The sequence below is a fragment of the Dichotomopilus funicola genome (genome assembly GCF_033296635.1).
Source record: "Dichotomopilus funicola strain CBS 141.50 unplaced genomic scaffold C8A04scaffold_14, whole genome shotgun sequence".
Classification (NCBI taxonomy): Eukaryota; Fungi; Ascomycota; class Sordariomycetes; order Sordariales; family Chaetomiaceae; genus Dichotomopilus; species Dichotomopilus funicola.
The window spans coordinates 269,540-293,897 of NW_026944035.1; the positions used below are offsets into that span (position 1 = coordinate 269,540).

The following is a 24,358-nucleotide window of genomic DNA, read 5'->3' on the forward strand; positions in this document are numbered from 1 at the left end:
AGCTGCTTTCCTCTGCATTTACCTCCCGGGAGCGAGATCGTGACCGCCGTGGTCGAACCCGTCCGCCCCTTACACCCCCCTCTTCCTCCATCTTCCCCCTTCACCCTACTCGGCGAATCCGCGCCCTCTTCCTCTCGCCAGCACCAGGCACCATGACGAACGAGTCCGAGCCAGCTCGCGGGACCTTGCCCTCTGACAATGACCCCGAGGCTTCGGCTGCAATAGCCGTATCTCACTCTCAACCGGGTGGTCGTACACGTCCCACAGGCATCACCTTCGACCACGATGCGACGACCGACCCCCGTGAGAATCGCGAAGGTCGCGAGAGCCGTATTACCGGTCGTCTTCCACGGAGCAGCCACTCACGCTCTCGTTCCCGTCACCGCCGTCGTCGCTCCCGAAGCACTGGCTCGAATGGTACTTCCGCGACTGCTGCTGCTGCTGCTGCTGCTGCCAACAGCGGCGTGCCGATCGAGTATCGCACGCTCTCCATCCAAGTCGCTGAGTCCCAGCAGCTGCAGGCTTTGACGGATGATATCGCCGACCTTAAGGGGAAGCATGCATCGACCGCAGCCAACAAGAAGGGAGGACTCAAAGGCGACGAGGATTACTTCGCCAACTTGCAATTCCACCAACTCACCCCCGACCAAATCTGCCAACAATTCAACGTCTCCTCCTCCCAAGGCCTCTCCCCCGACCGCGCGGCTCAACGCCTAGCCCACGACGGCGAGAACACCCTCCCACGCCCAACAACCAACTACGCAAAAAAACTCTTCTGGTACCTCTTCGGTGGCTTCTGCTCCGTGCTCTGGGTCGGCGTCATCATCTTCTTCCTCTGCTGGCGGCCCCTTAGCAATCCACCCTCAGCAACCATGCTCGCCTTAGCCATTCTCGTCATCATCGTCATCGTCCTGCAGGCCGGGTTCTCTGCCTTCCAGGACTGGTCCACAGTGCGCACTATGAGCGCTATCATGGACTTGCTCCCTGCTGAGACGGTGGTGCTGCGGGAGGGGCAGAAGATCCGCATCCCTGCGACAGAGCTGGTCGGCGGGGACATTGTCTTTCTTGAGATGGGGAATAAGGTGCCGGCGGATATGCGGCTGTTGCGGCACTCGGGAGATCTCCGGTTTGACCGGTCTGTTCTTACGGGAGAGTCAGATGAGATCGAGGCTGCGGTGGATTGCACCGATCCCAACTTCCTCGAGAGCCGGAACATCGCCCTGCTAGGCTGTCTCGTATGCAACGGCAGTGGCGTGGGCGTGGTCGTGCTCACGGGCCCGCGGACTGTCATGGGCCGGATTGCGGCAGCGGCTGCTACGGCTGGTGGTACCAAGGGTGAGAAACCGACGCTGATCCAGCGGGAGATCACGCGGTTTGTGCGTATTATCGTGTGTCTCACGGTGGTGCTGGCGCTGCTGATTCTCCTCACCTGGGTTGGCTGGCTAAGGGTGCAGCATCCGGGGTATATGGATGTTGTGGCGATGTTGAACAATGTCATGGGGTGTGTGGTGGCGTTCATCCCTGAGGGCATGCCGGTTGCTGTGGCGCTCACGCTGATGATGGTTGCGCGGCGGATGAAGGCTGTTAACATTCTGCCTAAGGGTCTCAGTACCGTTGAGACGCTAGGGTGTGTCAATGTGATCTGCTCCGACAAAACCGGCACGTTGACGAAGAACGAGATGCGGGTGACTTCGGTGGCTTTGGTTGATGAGGAGTTGGCGTCGCCAGCAGAGGTTTACCAGAAGTCACGGTTCGTTCAGAGTGCTGCCGCGCTCTACCGCGCTGCCGACCTCTGTCACGCCGCTTCGTTCGATCCCACCTCGCTGCATCTCCCTCCTACAGAGCGGACTGTGCAGGGTAATGCGACTGACGGCGCCGTCCTTCGCTTCGTGGCCGGCGGTATGCCGGGTAATGAAGGGGAGAGCGGTAGTGGGAAGAACCAATACCCGAAGAGGCCCAGCAGCGACTTTGAGATCCCGTTCAACTCCAAGACCAAGTGGATGTTGACCATGTACCGGCGCAACGAAACCGACAACGAGTATCAGACTTACGTCAAGGGCGCGCCAGATATCCTCCTACCCGCGTGCACAACATTCTGGTCCGGCAAAACCGACTCCATCCAGCCCCTCGACGCCGCTGCTCGCGCGGCCTTTCAAGCCATCCAAGACAAGCGGTCTCGCCATGCGGAACGTGTCATCGTGCTCTGCGAGAAGACCATGAAGCCGACAAACCAGCCCGGCACCAACGCGTTCCGTGACGAGGTCGCGGCCAACGCCATCTCCAACCTCACTGTCGTGGGAATCCTGGGCATCATGGACCCGCCTCGCATGGAGACGGCCGCGACGATATCCGAGTGCCGCCGCGCGGGAGCCCGTTTCTTCATGGTCACCGGCGACTATGGGCTCACGGCGGCTGCCATCGCTTCGCAGATCGGCATTCTAACCAGTCCCCACGACCCGGACGGCTTCGATCAAATCCGTGAAAAGAGCGTCGAGTCCATGGACTCGACAGAATCAGCCGAGCACAATACCCAGTCCAACCACAGCCTCCTCCTCGAAGGCCCCCAAATCGCCCGCCTCTCCGACGACGACTGGGACATTGTCTGCCGGTACCAAGAAATCGTCTTCGCACGCACAACCCCCGAACAAAAACTCCGCATCGTCAACGAGCTCCGCGCGCGCGACGACAACGTGGTAGCCGTAACCGGCGACGGCGTCAACGACGCACCCGCCATGCGCGCAGCCGACGTCGGCATCGCAGTCGTGACCGGCTCCGATGTAGCCATCGAGGCGTCTGACCTAGTCCTCCTCGACCGTTTCGACGAGATTGTCCAAGCCATCCGCCTCGGCCGCCTGGTGTTTCAAAACCTGCAAAAGGTCATCGCTTACCTCCTCCCGGCCGGCTCGTGGTCCGAGATCTGGCCGGTGCTACTCAACGTCTTTTTCGGCGTACCCCTGCCCTTGTCCTCCTTTCTCATGATCATCATCTGCGTCTTCACCGACCTGTTCCTATCCCTCTCCCTGATCATGGAAAAAGAAGAATTCGACCTGCTCTCCCTCCCGCCCCGCAACCACCGCCGCGACCACCTCATCAACACCCGCATCTACGCCCAGGCCTACCTCTTCATCGGCTCTATGGAAACAGTCACCGCCCACGCCATGTTCTTCCTCTACATGTGGCGGTACGCCGGCATCCCGGCGTCGGCGCTGTTTTTCGCTTTCGAAAAATACTCCGCTGCTGACGGCTTCTACGGGCACTCGGCCGAGGCGCTGCAGCGGTTCAATACCACGGGGCAGTGTGTGTATTTTGTTACACTTGTGATTCTGCAGTGGGGGAATATCCTGTCGGTGCGGAATCGCCGGTTGAGTATTGTGCAGGCGGATCCGCTGTTCCGGCCTGCGAGGCGGAACCCGTGGTTGTTGTTGTCGATGGCGGTTAGTTTGGCCATTGCGGTGTTTGTGACGGAGGTGCCGGGGATTCAGACGTTGTTTGTTACGGCGTCGGTGCCGATTGAGTTTTGGCTGATTCCGTTGCCGCTGGCATTGGGGATTTTGTGTATGGATGAGATGAGGAAATTGGCTGTGAGGGTCTTTCCGAAGGGGCCTATTGCCCGGATTGCTTGGTGACCATGCCCGGTGCGTGTGAGGGTGTGTTCCATGATATGTTGGGCAGGGCGGTCGAAGTTAACTCAACTTCTGTTTGTTCATCGAGGCATAGTTAGTTGATTAATTATGAGATTTTACTTCAATATTCGCCCCGGCCCCCCGCTGAGTTGACGTTTGAGAAATAGAAAGACATGGTAGCAGAATAATGGGGACGAAACGCAAGGGCCGACGTTTTAATGACTTGAATAACACGGTCACAATGTTGCAACTCCGCGGTTTTGGGTTCAACTAATTATCATTTAACGGCTCACCGGAACCTCATGAAAGGTCAACCTCGAAGGTTTTGAGTTATGTCGGGGTTCTCTTGGGAACTTGGGGGAAACAGGTTGGTCATCTTGGTTGGTCGCCCCCTTAAATTAACCCTAACCCTGAGATCACATACCAAATCTCACCAAGCGAGCCAGGCCGAGCCAGAGGCAGATTCCTAACGGGCCGTATTGGCGGGTTTATTCAGCATTTCAAGAGAGGCATCTCACTCAACCTTGCTTATCCAGAGCACATACCAAAGTCTAACATCCATGTGGTCTACACTACAAGTCACATGCCCCTGCTCCCCTGTTGAGCGACCGTTGATGCCGTTTCACAATTGCGGGAGCTAACGCAGTGCAGGCATGACAAGTGGAGTCGATGCAGACCCGCATCCATACACCCCAACAACAGCTCATCAATTCCTGAATCCTTTTGTATTTTAAAAAAAATAAGAAGTACATGGTCGGGGGAAAGTTGCAAGATAACTCGTTGTTGCTACTCATAGTCTAATTTCTTACACCATGAACTATTGACCCTTTCCTCATGCAAACCCACCACCCCAAAATAATAGCGGCAAGAGCACAGAATGCAACATCCCAAAACACACACGCCATAGAAGACCCAATCTTCCGTCCAGTGATTGATTGAGAGAATGGTAGGACGTAGGTCTTTGGGAGAAGGGGCTTGGTATCATCATCATCCTCCTCGCTATCAGATGAGCAACCAAGGTCATGTCTATGACCATAGCCGTGAACGCTGTTCTGATCTTGAAACTTACAAGTCTCCTTGTAGCTGCTGTTACCAGAAATGGTAGAGGTAGTTGGGTCGAGATATGTGGAGCAGTCGCCGTCGTCCAGCGGGGACCAAGGGGTCACAGGGCGGTGAGTGGCCATGACCGTTTTGCGCCGGATACTGCGATAGTAGGGCAAGGTGTAAGTTCCAGAAGAGGAGGGAAAGGAGAGGGAGAGAGAGTTGTTCATGTGCAGTTGTAGTAGCCGTTGGTTTATCCTGGCTTTGTCTGTGCTAAAAAGTTGGGAACACGCGGGATGGACTTGGAGTACTGTGACCGGTAATGGCTTTTGAGGGGCGAAAGACAACATGTAAAGATGTACGTCAACTGAGTTAATGCGGCTCCGCGGGTAAGTAATGACAACGCGGACACGTGCGAGTTTTTTTTGAGGACGACTACAAAGCCAATGCGACGTGGAGCCGAGGTCAGGTGTTGTGCGGGAAACTGGTCTTTATTGATTGTTGCTAGCAACTCCCCTATACTGCGGTACTTGGACCATGTTGAATGTCCTTTTGTAAACCAGATTCATCGAAAGGTGCAATGAAAGGGTTACACCAGGAACCCTGGCGCCAATGCTAAAAACATGAGGATATGAAATCAAAAATAGATGAATTGAGCTGCATCAAACAACTCAGATGTGATCAGCTGGGTTTTGCACCTGGCCGTCTTTTTATTCCGGGTTCCAGCGCTCCCCCTAGCTACCAGATGGTTGCTTGGCGCCGCCTAGCTTGCCGTGCGTAATGGCAAATTGTGGCTTGTAATGTATATCTGGGTCTTGGTTCTGGAGTGTTGCAGGACGGTGGTGGACTACGACTTCGAAGAACGGATTTTCCTCCGGGATATCAACGGGCGTGCCACCCGACTGTTTCTTTCATCAGCAAATTTGCTTGCGAATTCGAGTTTTCTTCAACTGGAAAGGAGATCATGACTTACCAATTCGACAGACCAGTGTAAGTACTTCTCCAAATAGGCAAGGACAGCGTCCTTGTCAAGGCTAGGAAGAACATAGATGCCATCGCCTAAGTATTCCTGTCCTTGGCTGGGCCCGGTCGAACCAGCCTCAGATGCCTCCGCCGATCGTTCCTGGTGGCCCTTGGCACGGGCAAGCAAGGCGCCATTCAAGGGAAGCTGGGCGCGGCATCGAGTACCCTCTTTGGACTTGGTCAGGCAATCCCCGCACCCTTCGTTTTCGCTGAATACGGGGTTGCTGAACGTGTAGACGTAGCCAACAAGCTGGCGGTGTCGGCGTCTTCGGTGAGGTGATGTTCTGTCGACCGTGTCCTCCTCCTTCTTGTCCTTCTCGGCCGTGTCCTTCTTGGCCGTGTCCTCCTCCTTCTTGTCCTCCTCCTTCTTGTCCTCCTCCTTCTTGTCCTCCTCCTTCTTGTCCTTCTCGGACTTGTCCTTCTCGCCGAGGAAGAAGTAAATTGTGTACGGGTGGCCTTGGAACGCAAAGCTAGATTAGACATTTCGTTAGCCGTAATCCGTTTCACACCCCCACCCTCAAGCTGGAAAACACTTGCCGGTCGTAGGTGACATTGACAATGATGTCCCAGCCGAGATCCTGATTACCCCATGCCACAGCGGCTGGTGGCCCTTTGGGCTGATACAGCGTTTTCAGCTGCTCCTTGATGGAATCCTTGTACTTATCGTCATTTAATTTCCCGCCGGCCCTGAACTCGGGCCGCCAAGGTTGAAGCTCGGGGTACGAGTAACCCAGCGAGGTCCACTTCTCAATGCCAACAGAGTTCCAGAACTCGCCTTCAGCGTTCTTATGGAAGGGCGCCAGATCCGTATTGGCTGTGGGGACGGTCCCGGGTGGAAGGTGCCAGTTCCCCCGTTCCTCGTAATGCGCCGGGAACCAGCTTGTAGTTCTAGTTTCGCCGGTGGTATTGTCCTGGTCGAGTGCCTGCCAAATGGCGAACAGTCTGTCAATATTGCAGTGATGCATGAAAAAGATTGGATCAAACCCAGCGACGGGAACCTTCGCCATGTGGCCGGTATAGTCGCCGAAACCGCCAACCCAAACGTGGATGTTGTTGTGGATGAATTCCAGATTTAGAAGCGTCGACGCGTTCCCATCGGTTTGGCCCACGGGTTGTGCGGTGGGAGAGAGCTGAGCAAACGGACCAGGCGCCTCCTCCGCCTCCTCGGTACGGCCCCGAGGCTGAACGGACCAGTGGGAGGGCTGTTTGGTGGTGGCAAACTGAGCAAACGTCTTGACGTATTCCGGGTCGTATAGACGGTACACCATTTCGGCGAGTGGTATCTTTTCAAAGTCACCGTCGTACCACTCGTGCGCCTTAAGAGCAGGAGCGACACTCTCATTATCGACGGTACCATCCTCCCAGGGTTTCCCGACCGCCTCGCCTTTCGGTGGCGTAGCCGCCCAGCGGGACGTGGCGCGAGACTGAGAAAACTGGAGAGTCTGTCAGCCTCAAGGAAACTGGAAGATGTAGGTGCGTGGCTGAAGGAATGGACTCACAGGAAGGGTAACCCATTCGGACACCTTTGGCTTTTGGCAGTCTTTATCGTCGCCGCCCACCTTTACACGTATATCTTTGATGCCAAAAGAGCCCATCGGGTTGTTGTCGGGCATCCTGAACTGGTACATGGGGTTGTTGATCACGACATCGCGACCCTTAGGGTTTGCGTAGTTCTTCACTTTGATCGTTGGGTTCTGGGCAATGATGGGGAGATCGTAGATTTTCTCCGCAGACACGAAACGGCCGGGTAACGACGGATTGGGTGAAGTCCACACGCGCAATTTCTTCACGGCCCAGTCCCAATAAGGCAACCGCCAGGTGTCCGCAGCCTGTTTCCATTCATCATGCGCAATTTCGGGAACCTCTTTGAGGATATCCGTGACCGTGATGTTGTACAAGACTTGCTAGATAATACCCAGATAATTGTCATTAGCGGAAGTAAGTGTCAACCCTTGGGACACTGTAATTACCTCAAAGAGAGCCATGTATGGGCGATGCCAGGGAAGGAACAGCAGACTGTCGTGAGTGCAGTAGCCTTGGTTCCCTACTTCCGGGGCGCAATTCGGTTCGTCCCATGGTTGGTAAGGGAATCCGTGGATACCGGCAATTTGGAAGTAGGAGAGCTCCCCACATGGGTGCTTCTCCTGGAGGATTTGGAGAGCCCAAAGAAACAAACTGTTTTGAATCAGGTACACCTCCACCTGGTCCGGCGTGAACTTCCTAGGGTCGGGCGGGTACCAACTGTCGACCTCAAGGCGAAGGGGGGACTTTCTCACCGTCACGGCCCGCCTGGATGCCTGTGATGACATAGAAATCCTTCTTGTTTCCGGATGCCATTTTCGAAGTATGCTGAGTACCCAACTCAAGGGTCAAGTGGGTTTGAGAACTTCGTGTGCTTGTCGGTCGGAGAGAAGAAGTACCGATGGTAGTTCACCATTGGATTACGCCCAGGACATGGGAACAAGTGCGCCTCATATATACTACTCCTTCACTTTGCTCTCTAGGTACCAGGTTTCACGGTTCACCAACCCAAGCTTTCATGGCAAAAGGCAGATTGGCGCCGCAAGCGACAATCAAAGCATGATTATTTCTCACAACCATCCTCTGATGCAGCCGGTGACATGAAAATCAGCACTACCTTCCCATCTCAGCGCGATACAGGAGCAGAGCAGACTCAGCAGACCCTCACATCTGCGAGCCCAAACCTCTCTATCAACACCGCACACCAGACTGCCGCCGAAAGCGCGCGATAAATCATGGTGGTTGTTGCCGGGTGGGCGCGTATGTCGGATACATTCTTGGGCCGCTCGCTGCGAGTGGGGAGAACTTGAAATGGGGAAGGCCACTGCATGTCGACAATGAAAAGGGGGTGGGGAAATGTAACCACCAATAATTGTAGGAAAATGCGCAGTTCTCATTTGACAACATCTCACAGCAGAGCCTCATTTCTTGGCACTTCCCAGTCTCAACCCGTCTCCATGCACATGGTGTTGCCGTCGTTGCGGGACAGGCCGGTCACAAATGTTGGGAATGGTGTGATGGTCAACGTTGTGTGTGGATGGTTGATGCCCAAACAGTCATCAAACAGTCGTCAAAACGGGAAGGCCCCAGGATCGGTGGACGGCTGAAAGGCTCAATGAAGATCATAAGTTCGGAGCTTTATGATGATCGGGGGAAACTGGGCGTTTGGTATGTCACGGCTCGAACATATGGTGTGCACCGCAACATTATTGGACCCTCACTGCCTGAGTAATTGGCTAAGAATCCCGCCCTCCCTACTCAGTTGACAGTTCGGCCCTACCCCCCAGGGGCAAGGCTGCATGTGCCATATTCCGCGGCATTCTCGGAAGCTCAATAAATATTTAACAATTGGCCGCCGGCCCGCCCTGCTCGCTTGGGGCCCACCCGCAAAGGCTGCATGTGCCATATTCTCCCTTGTTCAAAAAGCTAGTTTTGACACCACATTGGAAGAGGGCAGTGTTCGTCGGGCTGACTTCGTCCTCAGGTCATCGAGATTTATTACGTACAGAATTTGGCCCGTGACTTTGCATCGTAGCCAACGGCCTGGCGGCCCTAAAAACCTATGACTAAGTTTCACGAAGCATGTTATTGCTGAGGCGCCGAAGACCGGGGAAGGAAATGTGACTTTGAAGTCCTAGGAATATCATGGCCACGACCGATCTGAAGAGGTGCTTGAAGGGGGGTAACAAAATGATACCTTACTGCCCGAGGAAGTCATCCGCGAGGTACAACCTACCTATGAAGGCAATGCGTGCCCTCGTGAGTGAAGCAGACTTATCACGGCCCAAGCGCGGGGCAACACAAATCCTCCATCCCGCGTTAACCGCCTGCTTTCGCCCCCGAGGGTGATCGACTCGAAAGGTCCTTCATCAAACACCCACAGCACATGTGTCAACTAGAGCCCCTGATTCGAGCTCAGAAGTCTCTCCCATCCCTCGAGCCGCACATACAAAGACACCCCCGTATTGCCGTCCACGGCAAGCTTGTGTCATGGGGCGAGTTGCATGCAAGAGGCGGAGTTGCCAGGAAGGATTGGACGCCAAATCCTGCTGCTCCTTAGGCCCTTCGGGCCGGTGGGACCAGTCACGGCGACTGACCTTCCGGATGCGCATGAAAGTTGACGGGTTTCTGTCGGCCTCATTGCAGCTTAGACATGGGAAGATATCCCAAAAGGCCAGGGGTGGTGGAGAAAAAGCCAACCTCTGCGGCTACCGCGCGATGGTGGCTGGAAGTTGGTGGGGAGATTGGATGAGGGGATGGTGATGGACCGCTGGAAAGGCTCACACCATCGGTCGACGGTCTCAGAGCGGGATACACACATGTTGTCGTGGAAGTATGGTGAGCAGCAATGATGAGGCCATAAGGTACCTTGCGGTAATTACTTGGGATATCTCACAACGATCAAGCAGCCTAAGGAATTGAAGAAAAGATTCCTACATTAACTATCCTAACCTTGTCAATCCTTCTTTGGCAAATGTAGATTCTCTAATTGCAACCTCAGGGACTTTATAGCAGTATCAATCGCTGCCTGACGCCTCAACCCAGCGTTGGCAAAGGCTTCGCGGGTTACTGTTTGCATCAATGCTTCCAATTCCTTCTCACTCCACACAAATGGAGTTGTAGTTAAGGTTTCGTCGAGCTCCTTGCAAATTTCTAGAAAAGTCCTGTCCAGATCATGCCGGATTTTCTCTGCAGTAATTGTGTGACTCTCTGCTAAGAGCTGCGCCAAGTCCAGAACAATCTTCTTCATATCATGCGAGATTGCCTCTGCTTGCTCTGCAGTAACTGTGGGGGTCTGTGCTGACAACTGCCCTCCAGCTTGATCGTTTGGTCCAGAACGAGAGTCCAAACTGTATTCAGGCTGATTTGTCCCACTTGTCTCTTCATTCTCACGCCTCTTGCGCGTATGAGATCTTAGACAGGGAGGCATAATTAGCTCTTGGATGATTGCTCGTCCGGGACTGATATCAATTAATTTGGTAATTAATTAGATTGATGATTGGCAATGTGAGGTACAAGAATACGAGTGAGGACTACCGTTGGTATCTCGCCTATGGATGTATCTTTATAGGCTTGAGTCTTTCAGCGGTGTGGTGATAACCGGTGACATGACATCTGAGAGTATGTTGGGCTCAGGTGTTCGGTCCGGTGTTGTGACAGGTTCGATAAACGCTGCCGACAGAAAGACCATTGACTCACGTGGTCAGGGGGAAAAGTGAATGGGTGTATGACCGATTCACGGAAGCGAAATGTCATGTGGTCACGGTGCTTCTTTGTTCAGAACGGGAGTGTAATATATGTCGGCCACATGGCTTGAGACGCCCGTCCGGGCTAAACACGGCGAGGCCATAACGAGGTCAAGAGGAGGCAGTCCGGTTGAGTCATTGCGTGTTATCCAATCGGTCTTGGGACTGAAGCCCATATAGTAGACTTTAAAAGAGTGTAATTAGTTATAGGCAGAGACAGTTCCTGGAAAGAAGGCTAATTAGGTAGGCACCCAAAGGGCTAGCGAACCAAAATCGTCAACCACCGGTGATTGGACGATAAACTATGTGACAGTTTTTTTTTCCAAGCAGTGAAGTCAAAAAATAAATAAGTGATTGAATCTAGCCCAATGTAACTTGTATCTTTAACTATCTAAGGCTTTTGTAATAACCCTGAATCAACCTAGAGTTCAGAGTTGGCCGATAAATGGAATGGCAGTAGACTGAGAAATGCAGAATCAGATTGACATTCCTGCCGAGTCGCTAATCATCCCTCCCAAGAAATTCACCTCCAACAGCAATAGCGGTGACGCAAAAAAAGGGGGAAGAAAAAGAACCAGAGCTTGAAGGGACATCGTTTCATTTCCTTTGTTGTTTTTGTCATTGTCGTTGTTGATGAGCCCATTCCACTAGCACAGATAGGAGCTCTTCATAAAAGCCAGCTAACCACGGGTTTTCTGTTATCTCTCTATCCAGCTTCGCATTCTGCGCTCGTATCGACCAAGCGATGTCTCCATCTGGGCTTTCCTTCCCCCAATGAACAGCCTTTTGCATTGCAGTGGTTATGGCCATGGACAGGAGCTCTTTGTCGTGCTCGCTAAGATCATCTGCATCCAGCTTTTGTCGCCGCGCTATCCCATTGATAAGAACCCGAATTGCGTCATTTAGGTCCACGGTCTTGAAGATCTCTTCAAACCTATCTAGTAAGTCGGGGGGCTGGTGGGTCGCTGGCATGATGTTGATATAGGCTGCGAAACGAAAGAATTAGGTAAGATGAGGTCTGGTACTTGACTTGCTCACAGGATGGTATGGATGAGTCGAAACCCCGTTCGATCGGGGGACCGGAGCCTATTTATCTAGGCTTCATGCCGGCTACTTTTTCCACCTAATCAGCATCACATGAACTCGTCCTAGGCCTAAGTTCAGCAAGGGGGACGAGAAGCCCACGGGATATTATCTCGTGGTTTGGGAAGCCGAACGGTGTTCCAACTCATACTGGTAGAGAAAAAAAACCCTTGACCACGAGCAGCAGAGCAGGCCGTGAAGTTTCTTTGCCCAAATCGCGGCATCAAGTAATTACGAATGGAATCAAGCCCCATGGGAGGTTACGGACGGCATGCTTTGTTACTTGGTTCAAGGCAGGATAAGTATAATAATCAACTTAATTCTACTTTGACTGTTAGGTTGCGACCGTGGTTCCGGGGGCTGCTCTAAATAATACTCTGTGAACTAAGTGTCCCTCTCTTGATCCGACTCCCTGTCTGATAATTTCTGCGCGATGCTGAGTCGTTGCTCTGTTGTGGAGAACACTCAAAGATGAAATCTAAATGTGCACTTAACTAGGTAGTTCGGGCACATCCTATCGCACATTTGGGAAAAGTCCTTCCTTTTGAAGCCATGACCAAGCCGTCGTCGGCGATGCGTGTTTCATGTAAGCCGAGCGCATCGCCAAGCCCTGAAAGCTGCCCCTGAATGGTTCCGATCTCTATGCAAAAGGATAACCCGAATCCAACCAAGCTGTTGAGAAAGCTCCGATCAAACGAGACAGATCTGCGACAACCATGCTGCATCCCAGCCAGCTGGATACTTTGCATCGGCCATTGATGCCCAGTGGAGGGGCTGGGCCTCGGTAATATGCCCGCTTCAACACAGAGATGGACCCCTCATACGTACCCCAGTGCCTCATGTCGACGGCACGGCATGACCGTGCATGTGTGTCATCTTGGGTCCGAGAGCTTTTCCCTCCTTCCCGTTCCCATTTGGGGTGTGTCCATCGTGAACCATGTCGGCCACCGGTTTCTTTCCCTCTTTCCACATTTTCGCCTATTCCAATTCCAATGTAACGACCACACGCCAGCAACGATGTCGTTATGACCGAATTATGACCCAGGAAATACTTCCACCCCGGTAGCGTTGTCTGGCATAGATTTACATATCAACTGACTCCTCACTTACCTTAACTTGGTGACAGGAAACGACTCCTAATCCCTTCCCCATGGACGCCCCAGAAGCAATATCCGGCCCACAGCGGTCCCTCTCCCACAAGCTGCGCCGGCAACCAAAACTCGAAATACCACCACCAGTCCACCACTCGCCGGTCGAGCGATCTGGGTCTACCGCTGGGAGCGATGACGAGAGCAGTATAAAAGAATTCAATCTTTTGAAAACTGAGAAACAGTCGACCAACGCGCTAGTCGGGGGCTCGGAAACTAGAAAGAATACGACAATATGGGGTTTACGCCGTGGGAAAGCGGTGTTAGTGGTGGCATTGGTGATCGTGGTTGTGCTGGCGTCGGTGGGAGGTGGGATAGGGGGTGGGTTAGCTGCGAGTGCGAGGAGGTGAGTCGATATGCTGGTAGCTGAGATCAATGGCAGACCTAACATGAAATGGTACTCACAGGACCTCCAACGCGGACAACCCCATGATCGTCATGATGCCCACCACAATCATGATGCCATCCACAGCCGTAGTCGCCAACCCAACAACATCACCATCACCACCACCAGCCCAAACACCCACCACCAACGACGACGACACCAACATCGACGGTTCTACTTCCGCCTTTACTCCCATCAAAGTCCCAACCCAAGGCATCCTCGACTTCGACTGCGGCCGGCTCTCCACCAACCGCCAGCTCATCACCCTCGGCACCGCCACCTGGGGCTTCGACGTGCAGTGCATGATGGACTACATCGGCCCCGGCGTCGACGTAGCCGGGATGACGGCGTACACTTTCGGGGATTGTTTGCGGGCGTGTGCTATGTTTAATAGGTTTGCGCGGAATAATACGTGTTTGGGTGTGTTTTTTAGTGCGAATTTGACGACGAGTTTGCCCATGTATGGGGGGAATTGTTTTTTGAAGGGCTATTTGCCGTCGATGTCGGCGGAGAAGGATTTGGCGGCTGCTGCGGCTTTGGTGGAGGCGCCGCAGTTTATGAAGGGGGTTGATAATGAGGTGGTGAAGAGGAGGTTGATATGATATAATACCTTTCACAACCTAATTCATTGCATACCCTGTCCCATTCCTTAACCACCCTCTACAAATCCATAACCATCCAAACATTCCCCTCCTTCTCCCCTCCCGGAAACACCCTAAACCCCAACCTCTCATAAAACCCCACGACCTTCGTATTTTCCCCAGCAACCCCCAACTGAATCCCCTTCCCATACCTCTCCTTCCCTTCCCTCCTCACCCCCTCCACAAACCTCTCAATCATCTTCCTCCCCCACGCTTTCCCCTGCCACGGCTCCAACAAATCAATATGCAACATCGCCCTATACTCCTCCACCAACTCCCTCTTCCCTTCCACCCCCTCCAAAACCAACCACTCCACCTTATACGCCAACTGCACCAACGCCTCCGGATTCATCTCCTTCCCCCCTTCCTTTCCCTCTACCCCACCATCCTCCTTAACCTTAACCCAAGGCTCCCTCACCTGCAACCCCCCCGGCACACCAACCTCCTCCCTCCCCAGCGGGGACCCCAACACCTCAGCCACATAACGCGGGTATTCAGCCGCCAGCGCAAACACATCCGGCGTGCCAATGACATACCCCACTGCGCGTCCGGCGCCGTCGTCGAGGATGTGGCAGTGGGAAGGGAAAAGGTGGGTGAAGGGGAGGGTCCAGAGGTAGGGGGAGATGGAGGTTGCGCGGGGGGAGGAGGAGAGGGAGGGGGGGAGGGTTGCTCGGCACTGCGGGGGATTTAGCAGGAGATCAGGTCATCAGGATGGAGGGGGAAGAAGAACAATGTTGGGTTTAAACAGGGGGGGTTGACTTACGATGTGCTTCGCATCCTCTGTATCCTCTGGTCGAAACGGGCGAATGAAAGCCATTTCCTCTTTTCTGTTCCTCAAACTCGTCCCAAGATGCACTCTGAGGTTTCAGACTCGGGATGAAATATAAACCGTGGACTCTGGACGAGCAAGTTCTAATTACGTAGTAAGCGAAGCCGAGTTAGCGAAGCGAACTTAGCCGACCATCACACAATAAACCATATTAAACCCTAAATTGCCATGAAACGGGACAAAACAACACAGGATATAAACCTTAGCCGAACGCACTTACATTACACCCTCGGTATCCCCCTTATAAGCCGGGACGGTTACCCCTCTCGGAAAGTAACACAAGGCCCGAGTGCTCTTGGAATCCACAGCAGCGTTGTACGTTGTACGAGCGAAGGCAAATGTCTTAAAAGAGCACCAAGTTTACGAAAAGATAGGCGCGGGGTAAAACCGTGGATAGAGGACCGAAAACTCCAGAGCGGATTGTCGTTTGGTAAAACTATGTGCCATGCAATAAACACAACTTAGAATGGGGGAAAGCAAGTAGGTGCACGTGAGCACTCTCCCTACGAGCCCCTCACATTCCCCTCTATCATGGCCGGTATCCATTTCTGGAACCGCACTGTGAGGAAGGCGAGACCGCTTATCATGGCAAAACTTCGGGCCGGCTGCCAAGACTCTATACAGTACCTCTATTAAGGCGGACACTACACCGTCACCCACTGCAAATCAGGTACGTAATTAGTGCACAAGTAGATTGGTGTCGCCATCCAAATTTCTGTCCTGACTCCAGACTATGTATGCATTTTCCATCTAGACCCGACCAAGTCCATATGTCCAGTCCAACCATCTTCTTCCTCACTTTCTTTCCCTTCCTAGGCCAATCTGCAAACCTCGCGCCCACCAAACAGGACCCAAGCAATCTCCCTCCCCCGCAAAAGCCCGCCGGCCACCAGTGGTCGAGCTGGACCAGATGCCAACTATGTGCGGCTCGAAACCATCCAAGAACAAAAAAAGTCGCCAACAGATTTGTTCAGATGTACAAGAACCCTGAGCCACAAATGGAATTTGAACAAGATTTTCAATAAAGAGTAGTACACAAACGCAGCAAAAAACCCTGTGGAAGAAGCACGAAATGAAGAGAATCCAGGGTAAATTGCGACAAGAAACACCTCACTCCGCGCCGAACTAAGGAGCAAGGCTTGTAAAAAGAACCGGGACAGAAAAAAAGGAGAGTAAAAAGGTGTAAAAGAGGTATCTCAAAAGTTCATAAGGGCCGTAACGGTTTCGACGAGAGCAGAAGCCGGTGTCCGCCGCCTGCGCTCTCTGGCTTTGAGAGGCAGAACGGGGCAAGACCGAAGGTATAAGAGCGAAGTTAACATGGAGAACAGTTTAGAAAGGGAACTGAACATCAAGAGCGGCCGAAAGGCCGTGCCGTCCTTAACACGGTAATACGGTGACGCCTAGATCATTCCACCGGGGAGCCCCCCCATATTTTGACCGGGTGGTGCAGTCCGACTCGTCGGTGGCCCCTTAGCTACAAAGGGCGGGTTGGTATCCCTCATCAGCCCCGGAAGCGGCCGGGGACCGCCGCCGGGCATATCTGGGGGAGGCTTCCGTAGCACCCGTCGTTGTTCCGGCCGGTTACCCGGTTCATCATCGCTGGTGGGAGAAGGGATACCACTGCTTGGGTGAGGCATCCGAGGGCTTGTCATCTCCCCATTTTGTGTTGATTGCCGTGGACGAGAATCCTCACGCCGTCGTCGGGGGTTGATGGGGGGCAAAGGTGGAGCAGAATCGGCTGCGCGGCTGCTGGATCGCGACCGGGTGCCCGCGGTCGGGATCATCGGGGGAGCCTGGCGCGGAGGCGGAGGGTATTGGGGCGGAGGTGACTGAGGAGGAGCATGATGGGGAAGCGCGTTTGTTGGGACTCGGCTGGTTGACATGACAAAGGTTGGCTCTGAGATCTCCCGCTTGTCGACCGCTCTTTTAGTCGGTCCAGATCCAGCGTGGTGACTGGGCCCCAGGGCAGGGGACTGCGATGCGGAAGAGAGTCTCGGACGCGGCCCAAGCGTCGTGGGTGTGCCTGCGGGGGAAGCGCCAGACGTGTAGGGTGATGGTGACGGCAGACCCATGGGAGAGATTGGTGACGGCTGCCCAGAGTGTTGGTCTAGACCGGGACGTCCGGTATGCAAAGCTAAGTTGGTTGAGGACCAAGACCGGTCAGGGTGCGGCGAGGGAGCGGGAGAAGGCGCCCCGCGGTTGAAGTATGAGCCTTTGGAGTCCGCCGGCCCGGGGATGGCAGGGGATCGGAGCATAGGCCGGTTCTGGCTAGGCGGCCCATACTGCTCATGGGGGCTGGTGTTATTGTTCGTCCGCAGTCTGGGTGGCCGGCTGTTGGAACGACCGTTGCTGGCCTCAGAACCGCTTCTCGAGCGTTCGCCCGACGGCCTTGCACCTGGAGGCGAGCTGTAGCTGTGGTCGTCAACCGGGGGTGGTTGTCTGTAGGAAACAGGGGGTGGTTTCCTGTCGCGGCTCGGGGTCCGTTGGCCTCTCGGTGCCGGAACGTCAGGCCGCTGCTCCGGTGACTCGTCCAAGGCCTGCGACGTTTGCGCGGCTTGGTGACGGGCAAGAGTTTCGAGCTCTTTTCGCTTTTGAAGTTCTCGGCGAGCTTGTCGGAAAGCCTTCAGCCCTGGGTGGGCGTTGATGCCCTCGTCCTTGTCCTTGGTGGACTGGTCGCTGGATGCGCTGCTCGATACCTTGTGTCCCGGCTGCCCATTCGGCGCCCTTTCTCCCTCCTCCTTCATGGTCTCAAGCGAGGGGTGATCTTTCTCTTCTTTGCCAGGTTGCGTCGAGGCACCTAGTCCCATAATCTTCATGTTCTTAGGTGGCCCTGTTGGCACATTTCGGGTTCGGTCAATAAGCGACCCACGGCTCGTCTTTGGCTTCAAAATGCCGGTACCGTTGGGAGGGGGTCCGGACATGGAAGAAGAATCGACGGGCAACAGCGAAGGAGAGGGCGCCCTACTGCTGTCCGACTCGACATACGAAGTCAACTTCTCTCTGACGCGCCGGCGGGCGTTGGCAAGCTGATTCGCAAAGTCATCAACTTCATCATCTGTGGCAGTGCTGGTACGATCAGGTGTCGGAGTGGCTGAAACGTCTGGCTTGGATTGGGGTTCCGATTCTCGCACTTCGGGGGTCGCCGCTTTGGATTCACTGACTGGACCAGGTCCAATCCAATCCTGATCTGATGATGGCCACGGGCTTAACGCGACACCTGTTTCGGCCAGCAAGGATGGAGAACCGGAATCGAAATTGAATCGCGATCCGGAGCTGATAGGGTTCATGGAAGTGCGATTCAATGACGACTCTACACTCTCGGTGCGAAGGTGCTGGCGAACCAATCCGCTAAGGCCGGACGTCGGGCCTAGAGTTGGCGAGTCCTCGGGGGACGCCGGCCGGGAGCCGTCGACAGGGGGTTTCAAATCATCCCCCAAAAGCTTCTCTTTGCTCACACTGTGGCTACTAGGGAGAGATGTCAGTGGCGACTGCCTGAAGGCCGGGTGATCTTTGTCCGAGGGCCGCGGGATGTTGGCAGGTTCTGGTGTCGTCGAGTCGGTTTTGGCCGCGGACAGAACGCCCGTTTCCGTGGCCGGAGTAGGGGGAAGTACAACGTTCGGAACAGGTGGTCGAACTCCGATGGTCACAGGCTTTCTCTCAGGTTCAGCAGAAACGGGGGTATTCCTGCCGCTGGTGTCGGCCCTTTGCATCAGAGTTGGCGTCTCTCGGCCTTGCTGAAGCTGCAACTGCCTCTGGACGTATTGTGACTCATCGTATGATTGCGTCGGTTTTTGGAAAATACCCATCGCCGTGGCTTTCCCCACATCCTTGGCAAGGATAGGGAGAACGACTTGTTCACCTGTCTCGCTGGCCGGGGAGCTCGACGCAGGCACGCCGCCAACATCGTTCCGTTTGGTCTCCAGCTGAGATTTCACCCCCCGGTCTAAATCACCAATTGGCCGACCCACGGGCTTGGGGCTGAGTGATCGAAGGCTGGGCGCGCTGGTTTTGTTCAGGATTGTTCGATTGGTGTCGGACCGGATGGGCAAGTCGGGGGTCCTGGTATTGAATGGGCGCGGGCGTGTGAGTGCCTCAATGCGTGACAACACAGAACCTGGGGCGTTTTCCTTAGCATCCTGGTTGCTATGTTGTTCATACAATCTCCGTGTGCGGATAACATTCCGCTCGGGAATCGGTGAGGTAACGGCCGACGATGCCGCACTGGACAGCGACTGCGCCTCCTTGATGTTGGCTATTTGCGAAGTGACAGAGGTAGCGGCCGTGGAATTGCGAGCCATCATCGAGGCGGATGAAGTCGTTGATGCTGTTTCCCGCTTGTTACCAAACCTCATCGAGGGCGGGGATTCGGATCGCGGGGGCTCGTCTTCGTCCGTAGCTGGCCCGGTCAAGCCTTCCAGCGTCTTTTGCCTTTCTGTCTGCCTCCAGCGCTGGAACGCTGACACGGCAACATCGTCCTCGTAAACCGCACGGCCGGCCATTCCGCCTTCGGATGCAGCTGGGATTTTGTAGATTTTCTGCCGACCACCGAACAGAACATTGCCTTCAGTCGGTCTCCCGCGTGTCAACACACTCCCCCCGTTCGCGGAATCTGTCTCGTCGGATCCCACGGACGTAGCACGAGGAAAGCCGGTGCCTCTGATGGACTCGACTTCGGCAATATCAGACAAGCCCGCACCGTGGCCAAAGCCAAAATCGGCCATGCGTGATTGCCGTTTCGGGTAGAGAACACTGTCGTCGCTCGCCTTGCCGATCTTGGTGTTGGGGTCATCTTGCTCTCTCAACATCGAAAAACGGGCGGACAGGTTGTTCATCAACAGGCTCGTGCGAAAGTCATCGTTGGTGGGAAGGGCGGTCGTGAGATCGAATTCCTTCTTCGACTCCTCCTGCTGCGACTTCTTTCCTTTACGGAAAAATGAGAGCGAGGATTGCTCAGAGTCCTCGCTTGTTCGGCCGGCCGCAAGGTCATCCTTTGCCCTTTTCTTGGTCCTGAATCGATTCATCTTGGCTCACTCGAGCTTCGCTCTGCTGCGATGTGGCCGGATGGTGGTCGTACTCGAATCGTGGGAGCTCGGCGGGGGTATCTCGTATGGAGGATCACGCTGGAGCGCCCTGACAAGGGGGAGAGGGTATAAAAATACTCCTGACGGACTACGGACGAAAACATGTTAGTGTTCGGAATAGTGAGTTTGAGCTGGCGCGTTAGGTTTGGCGCCATGCTTGGGCAAAGCTTTGGTGTTGTGTAACTGTGGAGGCGGCTCCAAGTTGAGAAGCGACCTTCCGGCCGCGCTGAAGTGGTGCAGACTGGCTCTTGCATGGTAGCCGCATGGTGTTTGCTACGAATACAGGAAAGGGTGGTACAAATTGGACGTCGAGCCTGCTTTTGCTCGCACAATCGTTGTGGATGGAGAGCTTACCGAGGGAACCACCACTATCCCATTAAGCTGAGGCCAATGGTTCGTCTCAAGTTTTCCAAGAGCCGTCTTAACACGCCGGGAGACACAGTAATGACAGGCGATGAGGCGGAGAGCGAGTCGGTTGCCCACGGGTCGGTCACACTGTGATGCTGCACACACCCGCGAAGAGTTCCTCGCGGGTAAGGTGGGTTGTTTGCGTGCTCGACCAATGTTTGTTTGTAAAGAATATCGCGGGTCGGTATCCGAGTTCGCGGTAACGTTAATCGAGTCGAAGAACCTATAGGTTGGCGGGCGTGGTTCCTGCGTCGTCGGGTTTTGAGGGGTCAGGCCCAACGTGGGTGAAAACTCGTGACCCAGAAAAGAGCGGATGAGGTTGAAAAGAAAAAACACGCGAGGGACGGGAAAGATCGGAAAGAACGACGAAGTCCATTCAACGACGAGATGTAAACAGCAGAAAATAATCGAGAATCAAGGATGTTGACTTGCCCACGGGAGTGGATGGCATGTAAGATTTAGAAGCCGGGGAAAGGGCCGGAGAAGAAAGAAAGCAACCTCGTTCGCTGTCCCTCACAGTTTCCTTTCTCTTTGCCCAAGATTGCGCGCGCCTGCACAGAGAGTGGAGGTCGACCAGGATCTTGGAGTCAAAACGCGGAAGGGGTTGCAGCTCATCCCGGCTGATGGGCCCCACGATTGGCCGGCCCCCTCTCCAATAGCGAGCAGGGGGTTCGCTGGGAGTTTGAAATGGGCCTTCGTCCCCCCACTCCTGGGGTACTCGGGGAAGGCGCCTGGCCCGGAAATGATGAAGTGTATTTTATGTGATTGGCTGTAATTTGGGTTATGGGTGGGAGCGGGGATTGCACGGCGTGATCGTAGCAACTGGCAGGGGCCAAAACAGACAGAAAATTTGGACAGAGAACAACCGAAGAAAAATGAGCATTCCCTGACGAGCTGGCAGACAATGAACCGTTGGCATTCTTGTCATCTTCATCCGGCAGACGCTGATGCTACCGATGCATCCTTGATTGCACGGACGCCGTATCAGCATCAGTACGAAGTAGTGTACAGTAGGTAGTATTATCACCATTTAGTGCGGCGAAACTGCATAATGGATATGGAAAGAGTGGTTAATGGAACGACCAGCGCGGGCCCGATTGGTTTTCGAGGTTGCGCCGAAAACTATTGGAATTCGCAATTTCTCTGCTCTAGCCCCGGCGGCGATGAAGATGGTGGGAGATGCACGACCGAGAAGACAACCTTGCATCCCGTCTTTGGGCGTTCCGTTCCAGCATTTTAGTGGTCATGCTTCCCGTTCGGTACCCGTACGGATCCGTACATTGTCTTTCTTTCCCGGTTGACATTTGCTTTGCTGCAAAGACTCGGAATCGAGTCAATGTGTCAGTGGTTGAGTTGAGTCCGAGTCCCGTCGTACCAAAATTTGTCCGAGGGTTTCCTGGCGAATATCATCGCTGGGTTTGGGCACGACGACATAATTCGCTCGATTCTTCGTGTTTACATTTCTTTTGTCGGAGAGTTGATGTGTGGCAAACCGGAAGTGCAGGTTGCGTCGTTCCTGCTTCGTGCACTCCCTTCCATCCCCGCGAGCTTGGCAATCCAATGTTTCTGTCCCCGACAGCCCACCGGGGGCCAAAGCCGTGCCTCCAAGGGCCAGGAATGGTGCATTGGATGAAATTGGGGGAAAACGGAGTTGTGTTATTAGTCATGTGGGCGTTTGCCCCTCTAGGCAGTTCGCACTGCGAGACTGCAATCCAGTGGTCACCTCGAGCCTCTGGCGCGTTGTGTTCTTTCTGTTGATGCTGCTGTAACGCCTGCGGTCTTTTCGGGGGACCAAAGCGGAGGATGCTGCAAGCGCTATTGGTCCCCCTGAACCGGTGTTGTTTGGGCCTGACACCACCACATCGCATCCCTCAGGGGCAAAAGAAAGGGGCAAGGGGAGTCGAAGACATTGGTTACACCTGAGATGCACAAGGTCAGCAGAAAAGGAGGGAAAAGAAGAAGGATAATAAGAGAGAAACGCTCAGAAGCAATTTCTGCTACCTTTTGGCTGGGGGCCGCAGGAAATTTCCACCAAGTTGTTTTGTGCCCTCCCCCATGGAAAGCACCTGGCACACCTTGGGCAACTTTCTTTTTGGGGGAGCGGACCGGTCCCGGTCGTTAACAGGATTTCCCCTGGCATAAGTCACGCCCTCCACAATTCGTCCCACACACACGGGTCTGCCTCCACGGATTCCGCGAGCCAATCAGATAACTGTTCCTGACGCTTAACCTTTATTAGTATAGCTCCCCGAAGTTCGAGATCGGGACCCCACTCTTTTCTGCACTTGGGCGCTCCTGCACTTTCGCATCAAGTTTTCATCGAAGTTTTTTAGGATGTTCCTTCCCTAAAAAGCCGTGCATCATGTCCACACCACGGAGGGGCAGGTCCGTGTAACCAAAACTTACCTTCCGCAAAGGCGGATAAGAGAGAGCTGACGACGTCCAGCTCGGGGTTACAGGTTAATGGGATATCTCCGGTTTTGTTTATAAATCCAACGGTGTTTCTTTGAGGCCGATCGAGATGTCCTCGATTCCGATTGCCGGAAAATTGGAATTGAACAGCGCTTTCCCCTCTGGAGTTAGCATTGCTGAGAAATCTTGTGCCTCCATCCTTGCTCGTCCCTTGGGCCGCCCGCCCTGCCCTCATATCACCTCAACGCCGTCAGCTCAACCATCTCCCGCCCGGTTGCAGTGCACTGCCAACAGGCTCGGTTCTCAGCAAGCAATCAACTCGCCGTTGCCACCACTCCCCTCACCCGAACCTTAGCCTTAGAGGACAAAAAGATAACTGTCCCATTGCTCAGGATGTTGGGTTGATGTGTTTCTCTCAGGGCTGAAACCTGGCAATGGATCCTCGCCTCGTGGCAATATCCCAGCCAATTTCCGACCCGCTGGGAGGAAGCGGGGTGGCTAACGGGGGTGCTCACCGAAGCCAGCAACAAAGAGGGATAGATCAACATCATTGCCGGTCTTCAGCGCGGTCTGGACGCTCCCAGTCCTGCAGAGATTTGTTGAGAGAAGCGTATTGTTCTGCTGATCGCGGAGGCCAGGCCGCCGGGCCGCAATTCGAGGAGAGAGATGGAAGGGCCGGCTGGCGGCTGCTGCGATCTGTCCCGCTGCTTAACTAGCCTGCAGCGCTGCCGAGACACCGGTTCAAAGACAACAACCGATAGCCGATCGACGGAAATCGAGAAAGGGAAAGCGAGGAGGGAAGATGCAGGAGATTATCGGGATACGTGCATTGCCTTGGAGTTGCATCAGCCCTGAATTCGAAACTTCTGTCGGCTCGCCTCGGGATATCGCGTTGCGGGCCAATTACCTGAGGTGGATGAAATGCACAACGGTTTCTTTCGGCTGTTTACCGCCATCCTGCCATTTCGCTTTCACTCTTGAAATCGTATTGGGTTGTACATATGGTTGTACCGAGTTGGAGGCGCAAGGAGCACTTTTGCTCCCGCTCGGAACCGTCGATTACGAAGAGCGGTTGGAGGTGCGATGCGGGAAGCAAAGCAGGGGGCTAGACCCGGGATTTGTTTTAAAGGTAGCGCGCAACATATCGTCATGGTACGGGACAAAGGGTGGAGATGATCCCCATGTACAGTCTCATCGGCATTTACAGATATATTAATCTGGTGTAGATACGAGAGAACAGCACGGCCTGGTAATGCCTGTGTTGGGATCGAGGCTTCGTCTTTGAAGCCGCGGTGTGTCTGCCAAGCCAACTCGAGTCAGACACAGTGCGACGGGATGAGCCGCTGGCTTTTCCCCAGCTCTCGCCACTCTGCATAACAAAGCCTCCACCGGTTCGTCCTGTCAAAGACCAAGAGGC

The 24,358-nt window shown here is 54.3% G+C and overlaps 5 protein-coding genes across 5 annotated transcripts; 2 read left to right on the forward strand and 3 right to left on the reverse strand.

The window, feature by feature from the left end:
• Positions 1 to 152: 152 nt before the first annotated feature.
• Positions 153 to 3,626, forward strand: C8A04DRAFT_10507 (uncharacterized protein; the record flags this gene model as incomplete). Its single annotated transcript, XM_062776604.1, has 1 exon — positions 153 to 3,626. One exon carries the CDS (start codon positions 153 to 155, stop codon positions 3,624 to 3,626), a length of 3,474 nt encoding a protein of 1,157 aa, XP_062638999.1.
• A 1,772-nt stretch (positions 3,627 to 5,398) lies between these two features.
• C8A04DRAFT_26629 (common central domain of tyrosinase-domain-containing protein) lies at positions 5,399 to 7,996 on the reverse strand (the record flags this gene model as incomplete). Its single annotated transcript, XM_062779997.1, has 5 exons — positions 5,399 to 5,566; positions 5,638 to 6,157; positions 6,225 to 7,120; positions 7,187 to 7,591; positions 7,658 to 7,996. The coding sequence occupies 5 exons, from the start codon at positions 7,994 to 7,996 to the stop codon at positions 5,399 to 5,401; spliced, it is 2,328 nt and encodes a 775-aa protein (XP_062639000.1).
• A 5,191-nt stretch (positions 7,997 to 13,187) lies between these two features.
• Positions 13,188 to 14,172, forward strand: C8A04DRAFT_26630 (uncharacterized protein; the record flags this gene model as incomplete). The annotated part of the gene is made up of 2 exons (XM_062779998.1): positions 13,188 to 13,531; positions 13,593 to 14,172. 2 exons carry the CDS (start codon positions 13,188 to 13,190, stop codon positions 14,170 to 14,172), a joined length of 924 nt encoding a protein of 307 aa, XP_062639001.1.
• A 58-nt stretch (positions 14,173 to 14,230) lies between these two features.
• C8A04DRAFT_10511 (uncharacterized protein) lies at positions 14,231 to 15,028 on the reverse strand (the record flags this gene model as incomplete). Its single annotated transcript, XM_062776607.1, has 2 exons — positions 14,231 to 14,887; positions 14,975 to 15,028. The coding sequence occupies 2 exons, from the start codon at positions 15,026 to 15,028 to the stop codon at positions 14,231 to 14,233; spliced, it is 711 nt and encodes a 236-aa protein (XP_062639002.1).
• Positions 15,029 to 16,440: 1,412 nt separating this feature from the next.
• C8A04DRAFT_10475 (uncharacterized protein) lies at positions 16,441 to 20,061 on the reverse strand (the record flags this gene model as incomplete). The annotated part of the gene is made up of 1 exon (XM_062776594.1): positions 16,441 to 20,061. One exon carries the CDS (start codon positions 20,059 to 20,061, stop codon positions 16,441 to 16,443), a length of 3,621 nt encoding a protein of 1,206 aa, XP_062639003.1.
• Between the last annotated feature and the right edge of the window lie 4,297 nt (positions 20,062 to 24,358).